At 55.6% G+C, this 25,066-nt stretch overlaps 2 protein-coding genes and 1 pseudogene across 4 annotated transcripts in view; 1 reads left to right on the forward strand and 2 right to left on the reverse strand.

Annotated features, from left to right (window-relative positions):
* The first annotated feature begins 851 nt into the window (after nucleotides 1-851).
* FAM246C (family with sequence similarity 246 member C) lies at nucleotides 852-1,678 on the forward strand. Its single transcript, XM_082640905.1, has one exon. It carries the CDS (start codon nucleotides 895-897, stop codon nucleotides 1,561-1,563), a length of 669 nt encoding a protein of 222 aa, XP_082497031.1. The 5' UTR covers nucleotides 852-894; the 3' UTR covers nucleotides 1,564-1,678.
* A 1,093-nt stretch (nucleotides 1,679-2,771) lies between these two features.
* LOC309814793 (carbonic anhydrase 15-like) lies at nucleotides 2,772-5,741 on the reverse strand (annotated as a pseudogene). Its single transcript has 7 exons — nucleotides 5,675-5,741; nucleotides 5,381-5,416; nucleotides 4,733-4,886; nucleotides 3,933-4,091; nucleotides 3,752-3,832; nucleotides 3,295-3,378; nucleotides 2,772-3,210 (listed from the first exon to the last, which is right to left on the reverse strand). The product of its transcript is annotated as a carbonic anhydrase 15-like (transcript).
* Nucleotides 5,742-6,825: 1,084 nt separating this feature from the next.
* DGCR2 (DiGeorge syndrome critical region gene 2) overlaps nucleotides 6,826-25,066 on the reverse strand; it is a 73,957-nt gene continuing 55,716 nt past the window's right edge. For both annotated transcript variants that reach the window (XM_082640520.1, XM_082640519.1), the window contains 4 exons: nucleotides 17,617-17,820; nucleotides 11,742-11,894; nucleotides 10,797-11,033; nucleotides 6,826-9,525 (listed from right to left, as the gene is read on the reverse strand). In XM_082640520.1, the coding sequence (XP_082496646.1) occupies nucleotides 9,269-9,525; nucleotides 10,797-11,033; nucleotides 11,742-11,894; nucleotides 17,617-17,820 (851 nt within the window). In that variant the 3' untranslated portion in view covers nucleotides 6,826-9,268. The remainder of the gene's footprint in view (nucleotides 9,526-10,796; nucleotides 11,034-11,741; nucleotides 11,895-17,616; nucleotides 17,821-25,066) is intronic.

Genomic DNA, 25,066 nt, shown 5'->3' on the forward strand with positions numbered 1-25,066 from the left:
GCCCGCTCAGCACCACTGGGCCCGTACTCGGGATCCTACTGTGGATGGAGGTGGACAGAGAACAGAGCCATTTAATCATGATTGCGAGGGTGCTGTGGGGGAGGGGCCTGAGTTCCCTGGTAGGGGGTGAGATGGTCAAGGAAGGCTGCCCTGGAGAAGTGGGATGAGTGGGAACAGCCAGGAGAGGGGAGAGCAGGGGGCACATTCCAGGCCAGACAAACAGCCTAGGCAAAGGCTTAGCGGGTGAAGATGGTCACTGGGTTAGAGGAGGAAGAGGACAGGGCCAGTGCACAGACAGCAGCGAGGGATGGCCTGGACCTCCAGCAGCCTCCTGAAGGCAGGGGCCCAGCAGAGAGCAATGGGGATCTTGAGTTCAGGGGCAGAAGTGCATGTTGTGTGTGGGCTGTAGGGGAGCAGTGCAGAGATAGCAGCCTGGACTGTGGTATGGGAGGAGGTGGCCCCAGCCAGTGAGGAGGGCTTCAGGCAGTGACCACACCTGCCTTCCCCTGGCTGTGATGGGGACTGTGGCTTTGAGCAGAGTATGTGAGCTCGGTTCCCCACTCGGGGTTGGGCGCTTTCACGTCCCCATCACCTCTGCTCAGAAGCCTGTTCAAGCCCCTTGTTGGGACCCACTGACAGCGCAGCACCGCGGACAAGTCCTGCAGACTCAAGCCTTTGGCGTCGTTCCCCCGGTTCCTCGGGGCCCCATTCGCCTAGGTTTCAGCCCTGCGGGGGTTCCGCGGGGCCCCAGGCCAGATTCCCCGAGGCCTTGGTCGTTCCCACAGCCGTCCCGGAGGCCCTCTCCACGAAGCGTCTCCCGGGCCCCATTGATCGCTAGGCTACGGGCTGGGGCTCTGGCCCGGCCGGGCTCTGGAGGCGGCGGCGGCGGCGCGGATGGCGGCAGAGCCCCGGCGCCCGTGGGCCCAGGCGCGCAGCGCGTACGGTGCCAGCGAGGCGCTGAGGCGCGCGGTGGGCCGCTGGCCGGACCCCGAGCCGCAGCCCCACAGGCCGAGCCCCAATGAAGCCCGCGCCTCAGGCCGCCTGGCGCGCCTGCGGTGCCAGTTCCGGGCTGAAGTGGCGGCGCGGGCCGACGCGCCCCGGCTGCCACGGCTGGTGGAGCGCGCGGGGGCCGCTGCGGGGGCCGGGGAGCCCGAGAAGGCGCGCAGCCGCGGCTCCGTGTGCTCCGTGTGCGGGGAGCCGCGCGGCGGGGCCATCTACCCGGCGGGCGTCCTGGAGGTGAGCGAGCGGCAGCTGCAGGAGGGCCTGGCGGCCGTGCGCGCCGAGATGGGCGCGGGGCTGGAGGCGCTGCGCGCGGAGCTGCGGGCCGAGCTGGACGCCCTGCGCGCGCTGCTGCCGCCTCCGCCGCTCGCCCTCCGCGAACCTCACGGCCCCCGCGGCCCGGCCCTGCTGCGGGCGCTGGGCACCGTGAACGCCCTGGCCGCGGGCGCGAGGCCCACCGACAACGCCTCGGACAGCCCGGTCGACGGCGGCGCGAGCCGGGCCCCGGCCAGTAAGAACCTCAAGAAGACCCCGCCCGGGGCCCCGCAGGGCGGCGGGGATTAAGCGCAGGGAGAGGGAGCCCGGGGCGAGGGCCTGGCGCGCCGCCGCCGCCGCCGCCGCCGGCCGCGGGGCTTTGCTACCTGGGACCGGCCAGGTGGCTTGTGGAGCAGGGCTTGGAGCGAGAAGGGTCCTCCGACGCCGCCGGCTAGCGCTCTGGTATCGGAACGGGCTGGGGAGTGCGGCCGGCTCCGCACAGCTGGAGCCGGAGTCCGGGCGGGGTAAAGTTCGGGCCAGGAGTATGTCAGCCTCCGGGAGTGAGCGCAACGGGAGAGCCCAAGGTCTCCTCTGTCTGGGGGAGGTGGTTGCAAGAGTATTTTCCTGAAGGGTCTCAGGGAGGAGGTCGGGCCTTCATGCACTGGGGTGGATGGAGAGTGTGACCCACACACCAAGTGACAGACACCGGGGACACGTGGGCTGCTGGGACACTGTCACCTGGACACAGGTTTACTCAGGACAGTGTCACTCGGATGTACGAGCACATTCTACCGTGGGCCCTGGACAGCAGCCTAACTCTAGCCAGCTTCACTCCCCTGACAGTCGGGCCCACCCTCTACTGGACAGCGTTGCCTGGACACAGCGCACCTGGTCAGTGCCCCCTGGACTCTCAGCTTTGCTTTGACAGTGACACGAAGGCCACTTACCTTAAGTAGCCTCACCGCAGGCAGTCACCCGACAGCAGTGTCTCTCCAGTGTCAACCTACATCAGACTACACAGCCCATCTTCCCGGAGTGTCGCCTGGGTCGGGTCTCACCTGGTACAGACAGCCCTTCACTCACTGTCCCTGTCACCAGGACACAACACTCTGTGCTGCAGAGCTGGGATCCAGCAGCTTCTCACCTCTTGGCCTCTGGGAAATGGCAGCTGGAGGCATCACTAAACCACACAGTGTCTGGGGTGGTCAGCCAGCTCGTTTGTAAAATAAAATAGTAATCTTAGGCTTTAGCAGGTGGAGTTTCTCCTTCTATCTCATCGGGGGATTCAGGCATAAGATGTAGGATGGGAGTGGGGGTGCCTACTCCCCGAGAAGGATCTGGGGAGGTCTGGGGTTCTGGATGGGGTCTGGGACTGGCTGTGGTGGGGTCGGGAAGGGTGGCACGGGAGGCCTCCGTGGGAGCTGCGGTGCGCCCAGGCTGCCCCCCTCCCCCCAGCCACAGGAGGCCAAGGTCACTCTGTGAGTCGTTTATTGCGGGAAGGTGGTCATGTCTACATCCTAGGGCCCCTGCCAGAGCCACAGGCTGAGCCCCAAGCCCAGGAGAGCCCCGTGCCCTCGGGCCGGGGTGGGGGCTGCCGCGCGGACCGAGGCGCTGGGGGAAGCTACAACCCTGCGTACTCCGAGAGGCTGCTGCGGCCGGAAGTTCTCCATGAGCGGCGCGGGGCCCGGCCTGGGCCAAGATCCGGAACTGGGCCACCTGAGGGTGTGGGGCGGAGGCGGTCAAGGCGCGGCGCACGGGAGGGCGGGGCGGGGCGGCTGGCGGGGGGAGGGGCGCCGCGCCCGATGGGGACCGTGTCCTCGAAGACCGTCCAGAGCACCACGGGCTCGCAGCACTGCGTGGTCAGCGACCCCGCGTAGCGGGAGAAGCGCGAGAGGCCAGAGGCGCCCAGCAGCAGCGAGGCCAGCGGGAAGGTGGACGCCAGGTTCACGGAGGTCCCTGGGAGAGAGACGGCGGCGGGTTGGAACCAACCTCCCGGTGTCCGGCCGCCCCGCCCCCGCCGCGGGGAACCGCGCCCCTCACCGCGCGCCGACATGTTCTTCAGGCCCGACATGTTCTTCAGGCCCGACAGACGGCCGAAAAGTTGGCGTTGTCAGAGTCCTGATCCTGGGAAGGGGGCTCCAAGTGAGTGGGGCTCGAGCGGGGGTCTTAAAAGGGGGGAACACTGAGAGGGGTATAGGGGAGACTAAGTGGGAAGAGAGGTGAAGGGGGTTTGCTGGGAGGAGGGCCACCCCCACTGACCCTGCAGGTCCACCCCCACTGACCCTGCAGGTCCACGACTTCTCACTGGCCACACCCCCTCACAGAACCCGTTCATCCTATAAAGCCTCTAGGGGCCCCAATGCCCACCCAAGATTACACAGGCCACCTGTCCCATCTACAGACCCCCATGGACCCCCTTTCTTGAAAGCAGTCTGTCACACAGCAGCCCCCCTCCCTGCCAGGAGGCACACGGCCCCTCCCTCGCTGTCAAGAGCACGGCCAGCACTGCCAGACCATCAGGGTGACCTCGGGCTACCCCTATGCTCTGGTACCGGGTGTTCATATGGACCACGTGCATCTGGGGAGACACAGACCATGGGAGGTACCCAGCTACTCCCACCAGGCTGCCCTGGCCTCCATGGGGCACTCCCGCCAACCCTCCCCATGACCAGGCCCACCTCCATGGGGCGGTGCTGCTCGTCCAGGCTGTGCTCTGAGCCTGCTCGCCCGGGGCACCAGCCAGTGGAAGTGCAGCTGCAGGGCACGGTAGGATGGTGGTGGCAGCCTGGCGTCCTGCATCTCCAGCAGGCTCTGCAGGCCAGTGTCCATGCGGAGCACTGAGGGGGAGGGAACAAATGTCACCCTCTCTTTCCCCCACTCAGCTGCTCTCGTGCCATTAGGGCACAAAGTGTGAGCAAAGGTACCCCCTCAGGCCAGTCTGCCCCCTGGCTGGGCCTCTTTGGAACTATGACACCCTGGGTGTCCAGGCCCCTCTGCTGGCCGGCCAGGTGGGGCTCCACAGACTGCAGTGGAAACCCCCGACCCTGCACGGAGGGGAGAAGGCAGCCTCCTGTGGCGGGGGTCCTGATCCACCTCAGCTATGGGATTGTTGGAGGTTGTGGTGACTCCAGTTCTGACCTCTGGGTACGCCCTGACTTCTGGTCCTCGGGGACAATGGCTGACTGCTACTGGTAGGGGGTTCCTGGCACCTCTATGTGGGGGTTCCAGACCTCCATTGGGGGATGTCTTGACCACTGTGTGTGGAGCTTCCTGTGCCATTTATGGAGATTTTGATTCCTGTGGGGGCATTCCCATCCTTATGTAGAAGCTCTTAATCCATCTGTAGGGGTTCCTGACCCTTGTGGGGGGATCCCTGGTCTCTGTAGGGTGTCTCATCTCCTGTGTGGGGATCCTGATCCTTGTGCAGGGGGTTGCTGTCCCTGTCTGTGGAAGGGGGGGCCTGACCCAGGGTGCTGACCTGTATGACCATCATTCTCCAGGGTCCACGGGCCTGGAGGTGCTGAGTCATAGCCTTGGAAGATGAAGGGTCCAAGGGTGGGGTCCCGCGATGTTTATGGGGGACTGGCCTGGGCCCCCACAGGCTGGGGCCATCTCCTTCCAGTGGGTGGGGCCTGGGGGAACAAGTCTAGGTCTCTAGGGGGGCTGAGACATGGGGGTGCACAAAGGTGGCCCTCCTCCCCCCACACACACACCCAGGGAAGAGCCCCCACCTGACAGGTCACAACTGCCACCCCCCAAACCTGGCCTGGCCATAGTGCTTGCAACACCATCACAGGTACAGCCCCTGCAGGCAGCTGCTCCACAGGGAAGGGGCCTGGGAAAGTCTGCTGGCACCTGGCCACATGCCAACTTTGGGGACCTCCACGACCTGCTCACACGTGGGCTGGCCACATGGCACGCTTATGGGTCCCGCCTAATGTGAGCAGCTTGGCACACACAGAAGGACTGGAGAGCACAGCAGCCACAGACCCGGACACACACAGAGGGGACTCCCAATCGTTGCGACCCAGGACTACAGACAGAAAACCCGCAGAGACCACAGAAGTGCAGTGGACACAGGACACAGACCAATGCCACACAGCCTCACACAACACTCTGTCCTCACCACTCTTTGGGTCCTGTGAGTCGTAGCACCAGGCACCTGCAGACGGTGGGAGGGGACTGGGCTGACACAGGCCATCTGGGCTCTGAGCGCCATCCCAGCCAGGGTCCAAGGGTGGGAGCACAGGGCTTTGGCCAGTGGATGCCAGGCAGACTCTATTCTCCTGTCGCCCCAATTCCAACCTCTCCTCCCCAAAGGACGCACCCCCCCCCCCGACTAGGGGCAGGGCATAAAGCGGAGAAGAGGGAGCGTCCGGGGAGGGTAGGACAGAGCAGAAAGGCAGGGTCTTGTGCTCACCCTCCGAGTCGGCGCGCACCACCAGCGGCACGGCGAGGAAGGCGAGCACCAAGCCCGGGGACCGCATGGTGCAGCAGTAAGTGGCGGAGGACGCGGGCCGAGGAAGCCAGCGAGGGCGGCGAATTTACCAGCGGGGTGAGTTAGGGGCGTGGCTGAGTCCTGGGGGCTCCAGGCGCGGGGAGGGTTGGAGGGGCGGCGCCTCCAGTGGGGAGACAGTTGGAGCTCGCCAGGCACTCGCTCTGATCCCGGGGCGGGGACGGCTGCCAGCAACAAACGCCGGCGTCGACCCAAGCTGAACGCTTTCACGGACCCCCCCACCCCCCAACTATTCCTGGGTGGGGGGATGCTATTATTATGCCCATTTACAGATGAGGAAATGGAGGCTGGAGACCAGGAGTGACACGGCAAGGCCACCAGAAAGGACGAAGTTCGAGGGAGATGGCACCTTGGATTCTAGTGCCTTGACTTGGGGAGCTGGGGTGGGGAAGACGCCCCAAGACCACAGCCTCTCTCCTACCAGCGCACCCCTGCCGACCAAAGGGTCTGGGAAGCCGCTGCTTCCTCCGCTCCGCCCCGCCCCAGTGGGACCCCGGCTTCCGCAGCAGTTTCGGAGGTCCCGGCGCCCAGCGGACCCCAGGCTGTGGCCCGAGCCCCAGTCGCTCTCTTGGAAAGCGGGGTTCCTATTTCCCCGCCCCGCGAGTGGCCAGGAGGGAAGACGACGCACCGGAATGCGCTCGGCGGGCGCGCCTTCCCAAGCGCGAGTGCCGCGCCCCGACTCCCCCGCCAGGCGCTGTCCGCGGTGCTGACCGGACCGCCCGCCGCCCCGCAGGCATTCAGGCCCGAGGGCCGCCTCCCCAAGCCCCCAGGGGCCGCACCAGTGCCTTTCCTAAACCAACCCCTTGCCCGCCCAGCGCGAAGACCCACCCGAAGCTGAGTCCCCTGGGCGCCCTCTTTCCTCACATCAGGAACTGAGAAATTATTGAAAAGACCACGGTCAGAGAACGGAAGGGATAGGTGTCTCAGAACCCCACGCCTGCTTCCAGAGGTGGCCCAACTCCTCCACGCAGCCACCTCTGCACCTGTCCCTCGGCCCCAACAAGGCTGGAACCTCCTGCTCCAGCTGGGGCCGCACCGAGGACGCACCACACTACTTCCAGAACACAAATTTATTTGGCATTCGGATGAAACGGTTCTCACAGCATCTTAAGAAAAGAATTAGTGCCAACCCAACCAAAATAAACCCAAACTAAAAACCCTTAGTGAAAGGAAAACATAAACAGGCCTTGAGACAATGGCCTATAGACACCCACCCCCACCAAGCAGGCCAGCAGCTCACAGGAGCACAAGACTCTCAGCCAGGGCTGGTCGGGATTCGTCTGACCACGGAGCACAACCAGATCTCATGATGGTTGGCCTAGGCCAACCCCACCTCTCCCCTTGCTCCCCCACCCCCACCCCCAGTGGAGCTCAGCCCCTGGGGCACTAGCTCCTGGGGACACTGCGGGCAGCAGGCAAGGCCTGAAACAGTGCTGCACATGGGCTGAGCAACCCCAGAGCCCTGGCCTGTCCAGAAGCAGGCCCCACTCTGTGGCCCCCACAGCCTGCTTCAGGCCACCCCTTAGTGACTCCCACACACCCAACTGGCCCAGCAGTCCTTCGGTCCCCAAGGAGTCCCCAGTCCCACACATCTAGTGCCAGCCGCCCTGCCCTGTACACACGGGTCTGAGGCCTGGGCCAGAGACATGGGGGCTGGGAGGGACCCTGAGCTGTTGGGGCCAGGCCCCTCTGGGGCTCCACGGGGGAGCCCACTCCAAAGCAGGAGTGCTCAGGACCCTCACCTAGCACCAACAAGGCCTGTGACAGCTGCTCAGTGCCCAGAACACAGTGGAGGCAGGACACGCTTTCTGCTTTGTCTTTAGCAGCCAGTGCAGCCACTCTCCAGTCCCAGTCCTTGGCAGCGGGAGTGCAGGACTGCTCGGCACGCAGCCTGCCTGCGTGGGGCCGCCTGCAGCACTCTGGCTCCTGTGGGCCGAGTCCCAGTCTGTGGGCAACTTGAGAAGCTCATGCTGCCCAGGGAAGAACAAAACGGTCCCCAACGGGAGACTGTGAGAACGTGTCCAGAAATAGACTGTGCCAGCGAGGCCTGTCACCACAGAGCACCCACTTCAAGTCATCCCCCACTCACTGCTGGTCTGGGAGGGCGCGAGGGGCCAGGGAAGGGCTCCCTGCTCTCAGCTGAGGGCCACGCCTTGGGGCCGCCCAGCACGCCATGGCTGGCCCTGGAAAGGGGGGCCCCAGGCCTGAGTCCCCGTGTACCGCCACCACCTGCAAACACTTAAGACACATACGCACACATACGCACACAGATACACATGCACACAACAAAGAAAAGATCCAGACATTCAACGTAGAAAAGATATGAATGTGCTAAAAATCGCACAAAACCCGCTTAACCTCCAAACCTCAGAAATGCTAAAACCCCGTGTCAGGAAACAAGACCACTGCCCAGAAACAGGCAACAGTGACCCTCAGTCAAAGGCCCCCCAGGGTAGGACACCCAGCACCTCGCTGCTGGGGACAGGAAGGTGGCAGGCGGCCACCGGGCACGTGGCTCCAGTGGTGGCAGTGGTGGGCAGGAAGTGGACTTCTGGGAGATGGACAGCCCAGGATGTGAATTTCAGCCATCCCTCCCCCCAAAGACACAACCCTTATGGCACAAACAAGGTGGGGTGGGAGCAGGCCAGGCCCAGGGGCAAATTCAGCAGGAGTGGGGGCTCCAGAGGGTAGCAGCCAGGAGCCAGCCCCGGTGGAGGATCCAGGGCCAGGACACTCATGCATGGCTAAAGGCCCCAGCCCGACCCCAGAGCTGCCCAGGGTGGGCCACGTATTGCGATGCTGGGGAGAAAATGGTTGGGGTGGGACCCAGGCCTCCTGGTGTGGAACTGGGTTTCACGGAGCCCAGCTGGAAAGACAGTACAGAGTCCAGCCTCCTTCCCAGCTGCCCTCCTCAGGGCCTTGGGCACCTCGGGCACCAGGCCAGCCCCCAGCCCCCACAGCTGGATGTTCACAACTGGACCTGGGGGACCACCCCCAGAGCAGCCCTTGTGGCAACCTCCAAGGCCATCTGCCCCGACTGCACTGACAGTCCTCAGACACCCGCCACCTGGGCGCGCCTTCTCGAGCGGCGGCTGGCAAGGCGTGCGCAGCAGCCCGGGCTCCTCTGGAGGGCGAGTGGCAGCAAGCAAGCCCATCAGAGCTGGAGTGTCCAGCCCCACTAGAACGTATGGCGCCTCCTTTGTTCCCTGCTCCTGACACATGTGGTCTCACGAACTCTGTCATCCTTCTGCCGTTTAAAAAGAAAAATACAGTGACCCAAAGCTACGCGTGTGTTTGAAGCCCCCAAGGAGCCTCGGGCAGGTGCTGGCGCCCTGGGGGCTGGCGCAGTGTCTGTGTGTGTGCCCGCCGTCACGGGTGCAGCTGTGCAGCTGGGTCCAGGCTCACTCAGGGGCCCCTCAAGTCTCCCAAGGGGACCAGTGTTTTTCTTGATGGCAAACAGGTGCTCCCTGCCCATTTGGGCCGCGGACCCGCCGTCCTCTACACCACGGTATTGAGGGAACTTCGGCTGTGGTGGCCGCCCCCCGGCAGCGCCTCTGTGGCCAGGGCACTGCCACTCTGGGCGGGGTCAGGGGGCACGAGGAGGACACTGCTGCTGTCGGCTGAGTCTTCCAGGTCGGCCAGAGAGGCCCTGGGGGTGGGCGGGGGCTGCTCCAGGCGCTGGGGCGCTGCACCCTCACCACCACCACCCCCTGTGGTCGGTTGGGCGGCCTCTGCTGGCTCAAAGGCGTCATCATCTGCGGAAGGAGATGGGGGTCAGCAGGGGGTGGTCCTGGCTCGGGGTATGCTCTTCCTGCTTGCCTGCTCCCACCAACACCGCCGGGCAGGGGACAGCCTGCCCCACGGGGCTCCACTGTGCTCACCCCGCACCTTCGCCATGCAGTGGGCTGCGTTGGGCTGTAGCAGGGGTACAGCCGTGAGCAAAGCATGATGTGTGCGTAGGGGACATGCTTTGACTAAGTCAGCAGATCAAAGGGAGGGGAGGGGGAAACCCTCTCAGACTCTGGGGGTCCAGGCAGGGCTCACATGCATTAGACATGGGCTGGAACACGGGGGCAAGTGCGGGAGATGGGCCAGAGTAGGCAGCCCCGCCAACTGTGTGGGGGTCTGCAGAACACCCTGGTCTGAGGGAGACCTGGTGGCAGCCCCTCCTTATTCCTGCAGATGCTCTCTGAAAGCTCGGGGCTCAGGGACCCAGCACCGCTGTTCCCCTGGCCGACACCCCCGGCCCAGCAGTCCTGCTGTCCTGCCCCGGGGAGCATTTGCTCCCCTGCAGCCTGGTCTACGGAGGAATCTGAGACTCGCTCTCCCAGAAGCATCCCTCGTCCTACCCACCCTGGCCCCCTGGACAGCATATTGTGACAATCAGTGTCCCAAGGACAGAGATCAAATCCAAGGCTTTCCTGCCTGTGCAGACCACAAAGGACGGGACTAACTGACGGGAACAGACCAAGAACACAGCAGTGCCAGCCTTGCAAAGCCCAGCCTGCTGTGTTACACGTGTTCATGTGTGTGTAACACACAGGGAATCGGGATGGGACACCTGCGTGCACACCAGGGACAGGGACAGGTCAGGCCATGGGCAGGACACCTGCCGTTCTTTCTGCTTCGCCTGTGAGGAATGATTTTCCACAGTATCAGATGAACAACAGACTCAAGTGACCGCTGGACAGGAGGGCATGCCGAGGGGGTGTCTCCTCAGCTTACCACACGTGCACCATGCCTGACAGCCCAGCATTTGGGCACCCCGCTCCCCACAGGGCCCTGCTGAGGGAGCCCCGAGGGCTGCTCACTAACAGGAGTTCCCGGGAGGGAGGCAGGGGCAGGAAGACCACTGCCAGTGGCCATCTGCAACCCTGGGAAGAGTGTGCCCACCCCAGACAGTGGGACCATCTTAAAGGGAAAACCAAAGCAAAAGCAGAAGGCTGGGCAGAAGTTGGGGGGCCACAGGGCCTTGGCCCGCATGCCAGCTGGTTGTGACCCATGGCTCCCTTGCCCTGAGGGTCACCTGCAGGGTCGTAGAACATGCTGTCCGGGTTGATGGAGGCCTCGTAGGGTGGCGGCGGGTCATCGGGTTGGTCGATGTCCGGGTACTTGTACGCGGTGTAGGGAGGGGGAGGGTCATGGAAATGGAAAGTACCGCCTTCCCCATCGTCGGAGAGGTGCAGCGGGGTGAGGCCTGTGCCGAACCCGTCTGGGCCATAATCAAAGCCGGGGATCCTTCGGCCGAGGTTGAAGTGGTGCACTGGGCGGTCGGAGAGAGAAACAAGCACGGAGCTGTCACTCCTGGGCTGGACCTGCCACGTCCAGGCCCAGGGCACCACGCACTCCAACAGTCACATGCCTGTGCCCGGCTGCTACCTGCCATCTACACTGGGAGCCCCACCCACCCACCCACCAGCTCCGGCCCGCGGAACCCAGGCTCTCAGCACATCTGGGCCTGACCGCGACGGCCTCAGCGTGCTGCCCACCCTGCAGCTCCATCTCCAGGAGGGCGCACCGTGATGCGGGGCCTTCAGACCTGACACGTGTGTCTTCGGAGGCCCTGGAGCCCTAACATGGCAGCTGTGGTCCCTCGTCACCATGATCCTCAGCCCCCCTCCCCACAGGGACTGGGAAGCCTCCTGGCTTGCTCACTGAGACAAGGGGGAATCTCAGAAACTCTACGCAGGCACAGGCTGCGGCAGAGAACGTGGGCTGAGGAGGGTGGGCCATGCTCCCTAAGCTGCCACCAGCCATGGGTGTCCAAGGTTTTTAGCGGGCAGGCTGCCCCGGCAGGTGCCCACACACCCTGGGGGGCCAGGGCTGGTGCCCCTCCCACCACACTCGTGTGACTCAGCCCGGGAGTGGGAGCAGAAGCGGGCAGGGCACAGCTGCCGGGCAGCCCTGTCTTCCTCCTCCCTGCCCTGGGACCACCGCCGAGCTGCTGTGGGTGGCAGGGCTGGGCACTCACGGTTTGCTCCAATCAGGGACTCAATGCGCTCCCGGCGCCTCTGGCGCAGCCGATGGACCATGAAGAGCAGCAGCGAGAGGATGAGGAAGGAGGACACGCAGCTCACAATCAGACGCATCCCGCTGGCCATGGAGTCCAGCAGGCTGCTGCCGTCTGTGCGGACGGGGAGAGCTGCTCTCAGGAGGGGGGTTGGCACCCCAGGCAGTGTACCTCCTGACCCCTCCCAGTACCAGGCCCCGCACACAGCCACTGGGATGCCGCAGCCCGGCCTCAGCCCCTCCTGAAGGCTCTGTCGCTACCCCATTCCCCACCCGCCCCCATCGCTGGGGTTGAGCCCCGGAAGCCACTCGGGGCTGGATGGGGTGCTGAGCAGGACTGCACATCCGGCCGCAGCACCCAGGTCCTCCCTGATGCAGGGGAGCTGAGGTCAGCAGGGCTGTGCCAGTGGCCTGAGTTCAGAGCTTGGCTTCAGTCCTACGGGGGGCCCAGAGCTCTCTGCCCCTCCCCTGCACCCAGCAGTGCTCACATGTGGAGGCTGGGGTCATCTGGACCCCACAGGTGATCAGCAGAGGATGCAGGTGAAGCTTCCCCAGGACCCCAGAGTCCCTGTTTACAGCCCCTGTTTACCCTCAGCCCTGTGAGTGTCTGTTCTGATTCTTTTTTTTTACCTTTTTATTTTATATTGGAGTACAGTTGATTAACAATGTTGTGTTAGTTTCAGGTGTACAGCACAGTGGTTCAGAGTTAAACATACACGCATTGGCTGTTCTGATTCCTGACCTCCCCACGCCCACCCTCCTGCCCGCCCTCTCTGTGGGTGGGGAGCCTGGGGGCCACCGCCAGGGACTCGACTGCGCACTCACGGTCTCGCAGGATGGAGAGGGGGCACCCAGGGAGGAAGTGTTCACAGGGGAACCCCCCCGCCAACTCACGCTCCTCTCCCCATCGGGTCATAGCGCCCGCGCCCGAGTAAGGCTGGGCAGGGCCTGCTCTGGGCCAGCTCCATGGTGGAGGCCCAGGGTCCCGCAGCAGCTTCCTCAGGGGGTCAGAGTCGGGCCTGCACCCGGATGTTTTGGGGCAAAAGTGGTGGGGGTCTAGGGCCTGGGCAGCAGCTCCATGGTGAGCACCAACCCCGCCCCACCAGCCAAGCGTCCCAAAGTCCTCTGCTTGTGGAGGCCGCAGCTGCAGGACGCTCTGCTAAGGGCCCTGTGCCTCTGACTGCATGTGTCCAGGGGCCTCACCAGGGTGACTCTGCACCCCCGGGGACACTGGCAGCTTCTGGTGATACCTTTGGTGTCCCCAACAGCAGGCAGGGGAGGCACTTCTGGCACCTGGTGGGCAGAGGCCGGGGATGCAACTCAACATCCTGCTGGCCACTAGCTCAGGGTCTGACCTGCCCTGCCGGGCACACACCAGGCTTGTTGGGCGCTGCTAAGAGAGGTGCTGGTGCAAGGCAGAGAGGGAGAGAACGGTGTCGGGCATTCCCAGGGCTCTCGCCTGCGTGAGGTTGCCACTTCTGAGTCACAGAATTGGAACCAGGGGGATCTGGGAACACCTGACTCCAGATGCAGCGCGGAGGCCAGGGAGTTTCACGGGGCAGGAGTAACCTGAGCCATGGGAGCCTCTGTGTCCACTCCCACTTCTGCAACAGCCACATGGGCAAGTCCCCAACCACCAGCCCTGAGGAGACACTTCACAGCCAACACAGGTGCCAACTGGATGGCCAGGCTCACACTGGCCCTCCTCCCACGGGGCCAGAAAGCTTCCCCCAAAGCTGCATTTACTGCTGACAACACTGGAGTAAATGTGTGAAAGGAAACATCCTCTCACCAATTAGCTGCTGCTCTGATGCCGGTCTCAAGGGAACATTTCATCCCCGTCCGGGAGGAGGGCTGTCAGCCCAGGGGGCTGCTGTTAATTGGCGGCCAGCTCAGAGACCCCCCGGGGGGTGGGTACCTAAAGCAGCGGGCCTCTGCAATGACTAATTCCTGCTCAGTCCTAAAATAAGCCCAAGGACACAGCCAAGGTCCCTGACCGTCATCCACGGTACTCACCAGGAAGAGGCACCAGCAGTCAGACATGAAGAAAAGAGTACTGTCCCGGGGGCAGAGGCCAGCCAGGGGCCCCCGGGGGCCCTCAACATGGCAGGTCCCTCCATGGGGTCCGGATAGTGCCAGGCGGGGCTGCCTGCTGTGGTGCAGGCTGCAGGTCCCTGGCCAGCCCTGGGCCCCGACAGAAGACACATAATGCTGCAGCAGACACTGCTGAATGGAAGGGGCCCCGGAGGCCGCTGGCCTGACCCTTGGTCTGATGCCTGAGCCTGCCCAGGCCTCCCCAGGCCACCACGAGGAGCTTGGCACCCCACTGGGCTCGGTGCCAAGGACAGCATCCAGTCTCTGCGGAGGAAGCAGGTGGAGCCGAAGCTCAGCAGGAATCGGAGGCGGGTGCCTGGTCCCTGATGCAGGCTCTGCTACCGGCTGGTGCATGGCCAGCACCTCACTTCTCGGCCCCAAGCCCGGGCACCAGCGCAGGACGAAGGAGAGGCCGTTGCTCAGCGTCGATTTGTTTCCTGAATGAGCCGAATGACCGTTGAACATCTTTTCAGGTGCTTGGCTGACTTCGTGCATCTGCTCTGGTCAAGTGTCATTTTAGGGCCTCTGCCCATTTTTTAAGAGGGTGGTTTATTCTCTTATTATTGCGTTTTAAGAGTTCTTTATATACTCTGAATACAAGACCTTTGTCCGATTTGTGTTTCTCTGTTGGTGGTTTATCTTTTCATTTCTTTAAGGGTCTTTCAACGAGCAGAAGTTTTCAATTTTGATGAAGTCTAATTTATCAATGTTTCTTTTGTGGACCATGCTTTTGATCTAAAAATGTTGCGTATCCCAAGGTTACAAAGATTTTTCTCCTGTTTTCTCTTTTTTTTTTTTTTTTTTTTGTGGTACGCGGGCCTCTCACTGTTGTGGCCTCTCCCTGTTGCGGAGCACAGGCTTCGGACGCGCAGGCTCAACGGCCATGGCTCACGGGCCCAGCCGCTCCGCGGCATGTGGGATCTTCCCAGACCGGGGCACGAACCTGTGTCCCCTGCATCGGCAGGCGGACTCTCAACCACTGCGCCACCAGGGAAGCCCTCCTGTTTTCTTTTAAAAGACTTAATTTTAAAAGAACATATGTTAGGGGGGAGGGATAAATTGGGAGATTGGGATTGACATACACACACTACTCTATATATAAAATAGATAACTAATAAGACGCTACTGTGTAGCACAGGGAACTCCACTCAATACTCTGTAATGGACTATATGGGAAAAGAATCTAAAAAAAGAGTGGATATACGTGTATGTCTAACTGATTCACTTTGCTGTACACCTGAAACTAAAACATTGTAAATCAACTATACCCCAAAATTAAAAATAAAAGAACATATGTTTTCTTCTAGAAATTTTATAATTTAAAGTTTTACATAGGTGTATGACCGTTTTGCAAGAAGTGTAGTGTAAGGTTAATTTTTTTGTTTTGCTTATGGATGTCCAATTGTTCCAGCTCTATTTGGTGAAAGATTATCCTTTCTTCATTGAATTGTCTTTGTACCTCTGTTAAAACAGCAGTTGACCACGTAAGTGTAGACTATTTCTGGACTCTCTATTCTGTTCCACTGATCTATGTGTCTATTCTTTTGCTAAAAAATCACACTGTTTTGATTACTATGACTATATAGTAAGTTTTATATCTGGTGCCATGAATCCTCCAACTTTGTTCTTTTTAAAAACTGGTTTGGCTATTTTAATTCCTTTGCCTTTCCACATAAATTTTAGAATCATCTTGTTAATGTCTATAAAAAAACTCTGCTGGAATTTTGGGAGGTACCGTACAGAATCTATAGATAAATTTGGGGAGAATTAACCTCTTAGTGATATTGAGTCTTCTGATCCATGAATGTGGTATACCTTTCCTTTAACTTATGCCCTTGATTTATCAGTGTCTTAACGATTTGTAGCATATAGACGGTGTGCATATTTTGTAAGATTTGTTACCTAAGTATTTCATGGTTTTTGGTGCTACTATAAATGGTACTTTTCTTAAAAATTTCAATTTCCGGGCTTCCCTGGTGGCGCAGTGGTTGAGAGTCTGCCTGCCGATGCAGGGGACGCGAGTTCGTGCCCCGGTCCGGGAAGATCCCACATGCCGCAGAGAGGCTGGGCCTGTGAGCCATGGCCGCTGGGCCTGCGCGTCCGGAGCCTGTGCTTCGCAGCGGGAGAGGCCACAACAGTGAGAGGCCTGCGTACCGCAAAAAAAAAAAAATAAAATAAAAAATAAAAAATTCAATTTCCAACTTTTTACAGGTAGTATATATAAACATAATGGATTTTTGCATATTCATCTTGTATCTGGAGACCTCGCCAAACGAAACACATTTATTAATTCTAGTAACATTCTTGTAGATCCTCTGGGATTTTCTACGCAGACAATCACATCATCTACAACAAGAAATGATTTCATTTCTTCCCTTCTGGTCTGGATGCCTTTTCTGACATTGCCCTTGACCTCCCATACAACCCCGAACATGGTGGTGAGAGCAGACGTCCTAGCCTTGTTGAAGGAGATATTTTCCTGGTGTTTCTTTCTTTGGTGCAGTGTGGGCAGTTCCCAGAAGAGGATGCTTGGCCTGGGAGGCAGTCAGAAGGCTGCAGAAGCAAGGCCACAGTGTGGGGCAGGGTGAGGCCCTGACTGGGCTGTTCTGGCTGCACTGGAAAGAGGCCTGTGGCAGCTCTGATCCTGCCCAGATGCCCTGAAGGCCGTGGTCTGCTGAGAAGTCCTCAGAGCTGGGTGGGCTCCACGGGCCATGCATGCCCACAGATAAGTCACCCTTGTATATATTTGGTCATTCTTACAGAGCCTGGACAGAATAGTCAAGGCAGCAGAAGTCAACTCCTGAGAAATGGAACCAGGAACCCAGGTGAAGAGACTTGTGAAAGCCAGCATTTGACTCCCGTAGAAGGTGAGTAAGCTGGAGGCTGGAGTGATGTGGCTGGGGCGCAGGAGACCTGGCAGGCACCCAACTGGCTTGTCAGAGGTCTGCAGGCACGTGCCCTTCAGTAGCAGGTACCATCTACCCTGTGGGACGGGGAGGCCTGAGCGCACCCCAGCTCCATGTCCCCTGCTGGCTCCTTGCAAACATGGCCTCTGCATGCACCACAGCCAGCCACACGGGTTTGGGATACACGCCAGAGCACCCGGCCTGCCGAGCCTCAGCCAGCCTGACGCTGTCTGGCTTCCCCTGATGGCCCTGGGGAGCAGGACGGCTCTCGGTGTGTGGCCCTCGCATGTGGCTCCAGCTTCCCTCTATAGGCCCTGCCCAAGCCGTCCGCCGTGGGGCCCACAAGCTCATGTCGCTCACACTGAAATTCATGCTTCTGTTTTACGTTTCTCTTGAGGTCGTGAATTCACAGGGAGATGCCAGCTGCTCTGGCGTTGAGAACAATCAGCTGCATGAGTTGCTGTGCTAAGGGCTGAAAGGACAGTCCCACCCGCTGCTCTTTTATCAGAAGTGGAAGGAGGAGGGTCACCCAGAGACCACATGGCCCCTGGCGTCCACTGTGAGTCACCAACGAGTGGGGAGGAGTTTTATGTCAAAACTGTGGGTAATATTTAATGTTTTTCTTAAAGATTCTAACAGTAAAGACTGATAATGGCAAGCAACAGAAACTGTCATCACATTCCACGTCACCACACTCAGAAGCAGGAAGAGCTCCAATGGGGACCACGACGGAAGCCAGTTCTGAGTGTTACCAGGAGAGGAGACAGGCCTGCAGCCCTTGGTCACAGCTGCCATGTGAACACGCAGCCCCACGCAAGGCCGAGCTCGCCATCTCACCTGGGTCCAGGCACATGAACTTGCAGCACTCCTTAGGGTCCTTGCGGTACTGCTGGCAGCCCTGGGGCCGCTCGCAGAGGGCAGCTACGCACATCTCGGGCTCCCCTCTGTGACAGGTGCAGCTCAGGCACGGATCGTCCCCTTTGGGGGTGAAGTAGAACCCTTCATCCACAACGTTGTCCTTGATGTCGACACATGTCTGACCTGCAATAGGAAGAGATATGTGGGTCACCAGCCAGAGGAGCCCTGACTCCCCACCCGGGGAGTCCTCTGCATGACAGCAGAGGAGTTGGCAAGATGGACCTGGAGCACCCCCTTCCAGGGTGGTGGGTCTGCCCATGGTCACAGGGAGGGGCTGAGAGGCCACCCGGCACACTGTTAGGACAACACGCTGCTCAGCATACCTGGCCACGAGCAGACAGCAGGGACAGAGAGCCCGGGGAGAAGTGCTTGCTTTCAAGTGCCTAAGCACATTACATGTGAGATTCCCTCCATTATAAAATGCAGGTGTCACGAGTACCAGCCCTTTTAGCATCAGAATGTATCTCAGATGAGCCTTGGGAGACGGTCCATTGGACCTGAGACACACAGTGAATTCGCGCAAAGCCGACTGGGACCAGAGGAGGAAGAACTGCTGGTGTGAGACGAGAGGGGGTGAAGGCGCAGGCCCTGAAGCGGGTAGGAGACACGCCCAATGCTGGGCATGAGGGCTGAGGCAGGGGCGTGGTTCTCCTCGGGGAAATGAGGAGGAGATGTTCTGGTCTCTCAGTGGGGTAGGGACATCTAGGAAAACTCGCAGAAGACGCCACACCTCGGGTCTGTGCCACACTTGACTGGAGTCAAATCTGTGTAACCCACGTGATCAGGAGTGTGCAGGGCAAGAAACTTACATAAAACTGTTCCTGCTCGAACAGAGGGAGGAAGGATGAAGAAAATGAGCAGAGCCCTTGGAGATGCAGGAAAACCATCTGGAGACACAACGGACAAAAATGTCCACATTTACCGCAAAGCAAAATCCTGCACATCTAGGAAGCTCAACGGACTTCAAGTAGGATAAACACAAAGAATTAACACATCAGACATGGCATAGGGAGAAAGCGGGAAGTCAGAGAGGATGGAAATCTTAAAAAGAGCAAGAAAAAATGACACAATACTTATTGTGAACCCCAGTAAGATTTCCTGCCAAGAGGCCAGAAGGCGGTGGGCTCAAAGGAAAAGCTGTCAACCAAGAGTTCTCCATCCAGCAAAGCTGTCTTTCAAAAATGAAGACTTTCCCGGGTAAACAAAACCTGAGAGAACTTGTGCTTTCTGACTCCCAGGATAAGAAACACCAAAGGGGGCTTCCCTGGTGGCGCAGTGGTTGAGAGCCTGCCTGCCGATGCAGGGGACACGGGTTCGTGCCCCGGTCCGGGAAGATCCCACATGCCGCGGAGCGGCTGGGCCCGTGGGCCATGGCCGTTGAGCCTGCGCGTCCGGAGCCTGTGCTCCGCAACGGGAGAGGCCACAACAGCGCGAGGCCCACGTACCGCAAAAAAAAAAAAAAAAAAAAAAAAAGAAAGAAACACCAAAGGAAGCTCTGCAGCAAAAAGCAGGTGACCCTCAGAGAGTAATCTGAATCCATACAAAAAACCAAAAAGCACTAGAAAAGGCAATTATGTAATTATAAGACAGTATAAATGCGTATTTTTCCTCTTTTATTCTCTCAACTTAATTAAAAGGCAGTTGCATAAAATAATATATCTATAGTGTAGTGTTGGGCCCATAACATATGGAAAGGTAATATACCTGGAATGTATGTGCCAGTGACAGTGAAAGAGGTGTGTGGAAGCAAAGCTGCACTGAGCAAAGGAAACGGCTGCAGATGGTAAAGCAATTACAACTGTGTAGTGTTGGGTTTTTAACGCTAAGAGATCTAATGTATGCAGTACTCATGCTGCAAAGAGAGGTAAAGAGAACGGAGTTTCACAGAAGTATGTGACAGTGTGATTTAGAAGAAACATATATTTGGTCATTTAGATGACCAACATACACTTCTCATATACATTTGGTCTTCGCCCACAGTTCCTGGCTCACAAATGCTTGGAATTTCCTAAGTGCAGAGAGTGATACAGGAGTCTTTTGTTCTGTGATGAAGTGACTTTTGGAAGCTGGTTGCCAGGAGGACCAACCCTGTGATCAGAGGGTTGGAACTTTTGGTTCCCATCCCTTGATTTCTGGGGAAGGGGTGGGTAGGGGCGGGTGGAGGTTGAATCAATCACCAACGGCCAACGATTTAATAAATCATGCCTATGTAATGAAGCCTCCATAAAAACCCAAAAGGACAGCTTTTTGGCCCTTTTTGGAACGCTTCCATGGCACGGAACCAGACCGTTCTGCGGGCCGCTGTGCTGGGCACCGAGCTCCCCAAGAACAGAGCTCCTTCGTTGGGGACCTTGCCTTATGTGTCTTCTCATCACAATAAATCAGTAATCTAGTGGGTAGACAGGTTTCCTGAGTTCTGTGAGCTGTTATAGCAAATTAATCAAGCCTGAGGAGGGGTCAGGGGAACACCATTTTACAGCTACCACTGGAAAAGAAGGAGACTTTAAGTAAAACAAACAAAAACTACTATGGGTAAAAAAGAGCTTCAATTAATAATTGAAAGGTTCAACTCACCAGGAAGATATAATAATTATAATGGCTTATGTCCCTAACAACATGATCTCAAGAAAGATAAAGCTAAAATTAGAGAGTATCAAGGAAAAATGGATGAATCAACATCCATAGTGAGAGATTATAACATGTCTCTTTCAAAAAATTGATGTATCATGCAGCCAAAAAAGATCTGAGCAAGAGCACCAAAAAGCCTGAGCTACCAGATGTATAAAAACCCTGTGGCTGGGAGTTCATAAAGATGAATCAAAGAGGCAAACCTCCAGTGAGACTGATCAAGAAAAAAGGAAGAGTACGTAAATGATATCAGGAAACAAAAGGAGAGCACAATGACAGACATACAAATGCTTCAAAAAAAATCATAAGCTATTATTTAGATTAGATTACATGGGCAATGCCCTAGATACACATGACTTACCGAAACGGACTCAAGAAAACTAGGAGATGTAAATACGCCTATAGCCATTAAAGGAACTAAATCAGTATTAAAAATTGCACATGTATACACACACACACACACACACACACGTCTTAGCTCTGCCCATTGAAAGGGCATAAAAGCAATGAGCATTAACTAGTGCTCAGGTCCTCCAAGGATGATTCCAGAGAGTAAAAGATGAACTTGGAAATGCTCAAAGAATGATGCAGACACGTCAAAAGGACAGCCTGTGTAACTTTTTATTTCACAATGCTCATGAATCCAAAAGCTTAGGGAAGAAATGGCTCAATTATTTGAAGACCACAAACTATCAAAAACTCACTGAAGAGGAAATAAGACAATCTTGATAGTCCTATAACCATTAAATAAATTGAATTCATAATTAAAAAGCTCTCCCCAAATGGTTTTACTGGAGAAGTCTACCAAATACTTGAAAAATTAACACCAATTCTATATAACCTTTTCCAGAAAACAGAAGAGGGTGGAACATTTCTCAACTCATTTTGTGAGGTCAGTGTTACCCTGATACCAAAACTGGACAGTACAAAAAAAGAAAACTACAGACCAATATTTCTCATGGACTTAAATGTAAAAATCCTCAGTAAAATATTAGCAAAGCAAATTCAACATTGTACTCAATGAGTTATACACTATGGCCAAGTGGGATTTATTCCAGAAATGTAAATCTGGTTTAATATTAAAAAAATCAGGGACTTCCCTGGTGGCACAGTGGTTAAGAATCCATCCACCTGCCAATGTAGGGGACACCGGGTTTGATCCCTGGTCTGGGAAGATCCCACATGCTGTGGAGCAACTGAGCCCGTGTGCCGCAACTACTGAGCCTGTGCTCTACAATCCGCAAGCCACAACTACTGAAGCCCGCATGCTTAGAGCCCATGCTCCGCAACAAGAGAAGCCACTGCAAAGAGGAGCCACCGCAATGAGAAACCCGCACACCACAATGAAGAGTAGCCCCTGCTTGCTGCAACTAGAGAAAGCCCGCGCAAAGCAACAAAGACCCAACACAGCCAAAAATAAATAAAATAAAATAAATTTATAAAAATTAAAAAATTAAAAAATCAACGTACTCCACCATCTCGATAAGCTAAAGAAGAAATACCATATGTTCATAAAAAATGATGCAGAAAAAGCATTTGACAAAATCTAATATTTATAAAAACTCTTAGCAAGTTAGGAATAAAGGGAAACTTCAACTTGATAAAAAAAATACCTGCCCATGATACCTATAGCTAATATGATACTTAATGGTAAAAGGAGTGAATACATAGCCCATAAGATCAGGATACCTGTTCTCATCATTCTTATTCAACACAGTGCTGGGAGTTTTAGGTATTGCAGTAAGGCAAGATAAGCAAGTAAAAGACATAGAGATTTAGAAGGAAGAAATAAAACTGTCTCTATTTGCAGATAACATGACTGTATATATAGAAAATCCCAAGCAATCTACCAAAAAACTTCCTAGAATAAGTGACTTCAGCAAGGTCACAGAATACAAGATCAACATACAAAAACCAATTACATTTCTTTACACTAACAATAAACATATATAAGCCAAAATTTAAAACACATACATTTACAACTGCTCCAAAGAAAATGAATTACTTAGATATATACTTACACATGTAGAGGATCTGTTTGCTGAAAAATACATAATGCTCATGAAAGAAATAAAAGAATATCTAAGTAAATGGAGAGACATACCATGTTCGTGCATTGGAATATTCAACATTGTAAAGATGTACATCTCCCCAGATTGACCTATAGGTTTAATGCACTTCCTATCTAAATCCCAGCAAGGTTTTTACAGACAGATAAGCTTATTCTAAAATTTAGGTAGAAAAGGCACAGGCTCTAGAACAGCTAAAAGCATCCTGACCTAGAAGAATAAGGTAGGAGGAACCACTTCCTGATTTCAACACTGATTATACAGCTACAGCAATCAAGACAGTGTGGTAATGCAGAAGGTTCAATGGAACAGAATAGAGAACCCAGAAATATACCCACACAAACATACTTGACTAAGTTTTGACAGCGGCACAAAATGCAATGGAGGCAAGACAGCTTTTCAACAAACAGTGCCAGAGCAACTGGACATCCACAGCAAAAAAATGAAGCTTGACCTAATTCTCACACCTTACTAAAAAATTAACTCAAAATGGATCACAGACTCAAATGTAAAATACAAACTATAAAACTTTTAGAACACAACACAGGGTAAACTCTTCAGAATGTAAGGCTAGGCAAAGAGTTTTCAGACTTGACACCAAAAGAGTGACCCATAGAAGGAAGAATTGTTAAACTGGACTTCAGCAAAACTAAAAACCTTTGTTCTGTTAAAGCCCATGTGAAGAGGATGAAGACAAGCTACAGCATAGGAAAAATACCTGTAAAAAACTCATCTGCCAAAGAACTAGAACCTATAATACATAAAGAACTCTCAAAACTCAACAGTAGAAAACCCAAACAATCCAACTAGAAAATGGACAAATGACATGGACAGACATTTCACCAAAGAAAATATACAAATAAGCACACGGAAAGGTTTACATCATTAGCCTCAGGGAAATGCAAATTAAAACCAAGAGATAGTACTACATACCTATCAGAATGGCTAAAAATTAAAAATAGTGAAAATCACAAGTGTTGGCCATGATGTGGAGAAAACTGGGTCACTCTTACATGGCTGGTGGGAATGTAAACACTCTGAAAAAGTTCACTAGTTTCATAAACAATGAAACATGCAACTAACATACAACCTAGCAACTGCAATCCTGTGCATTTATCCCAGAGAAGGAAAAACTTACATTCACAGAAAAACCTGTGTGCACATGTTTATGGCAGCTTTGACTGTAACAGTCAAACACTGGAATCGGCTCAGCTGTCTTTCAACAGGTGAGTGACTGGTTAAATGCTACTCAGCAATAAAAAGGAACAAAGTTGGGCTTCCCTGGTGGCGCAGTGGTTGAGAGTCCGCCTGCCGATGCAGGGGATGCGGGTTCGTGCCCCGGTCTGGGAAGATCCCACATGCCGCGGAGCGGCTGGGCCCATGAGCCATGGACGCTGAGCCTGCGTGTCCGGAGCCTGTGCTCCGCAACAGGAGAGGCCACAACAGTGAGAGGCCCGCGTACCACACACACACACACACAAAAAAAAAAAAAAAAAAAGGAACAAAGTACTGACAAGACACACGTGTAACAACTTGGAACTGTGCTGGGCAGAGAGCCAATCCCAAAAGGATGCATAGCAATATGGTTCAATTTATACCACACTATTGAAATGAAAAAACTTTAGAAATGTTAGTGGTTGTAAGTGGTTAGGGATGGGCTGGCTTCTAGCCAGCCCACCTCCAGCTTCCCACACCAACCACATCCAATCCGAGCACACCTGGAGCCATCAGGGCACCGCTGAAAAGCCCCTTGCTGGATCCACAACCCCAGCTGGAGGTGGGGAAGCACTTGAGGAGCCCACGTTACTGGGAGGCCTTGAGGACAGATGCCCTGAAGAGGGGCCCAAAGGGAAAACCTAAAGCAGAGGCTGGAACAGACACTAAGAAGAGCCCTGCAGCAAACCAGATGCATAAAGGTAGCCACAGCCCAGCCTGACCCCTGCTGAGAAAGACCCCTCCACCCACTACACCCAAGGTCCACAGAAGAAAGGCCAGCCTATTTCCAGGCACCAAAATGACTGGACTCCCCTCTACTGTCCTATACAAGGCGCTGACTTTCAACAAAATATGACAAGGCACACGAGAAACCAGAAGGAAATACCAAACTCCAGAGACAACACGATCATCAAATCCAGACTCGGATATGACACAGAAGAAGGAACTAACACACAGAAAATTTAACACAAGTAGGATTAATATGTGAAAACCTCTAGTGGAAAAGTTGACAACATACAAGATGGGAAATTCAGCAGAGAGAGAGAAACCATAAGAATCAAACAGAAATGCTAGAAATGAAATGTTAAAAAAAAAAAGAGATGAAGAAAGCCATCAGTGGGTTCACAAGTAGACTCAACACAGCCAAGGAAAGAATTAGTAAACTCGAAGACAGGTCTATAGAAATTACTCAAACAGAAAGACCAAAAGGAAATTAAAGAGACACCGCAACTAAGTGCAATGCATGATTCTGAACTGGATCCTGGGCCAAGAAAAAGAAAACCCGTAAAGCACATTATTGAAACAACTGATAACACCAGAGTAACAAATTGCAGATTGTTGTGCGGTGTTTGTTGCGTAGCATTTATTGTGCAGTATTGCATCTAGATCAAACATCCTTGTTTGGATAATTGTGCTGTGGTTATATAAGAACATGCTGTTGTTCTTAGAAATACGCA

Source organism: Mesoplodon mirus (assembly GCF_964341445.2).
Source record: "Mesoplodon mirus genome assembly, chromosome: 13".
Classification (NCBI taxonomy): Eukaryota; Metazoa; Chordata; class Mammalia; order Artiodactyla; family Ziphiidae; genus Mesoplodon; species Mesoplodon mirus.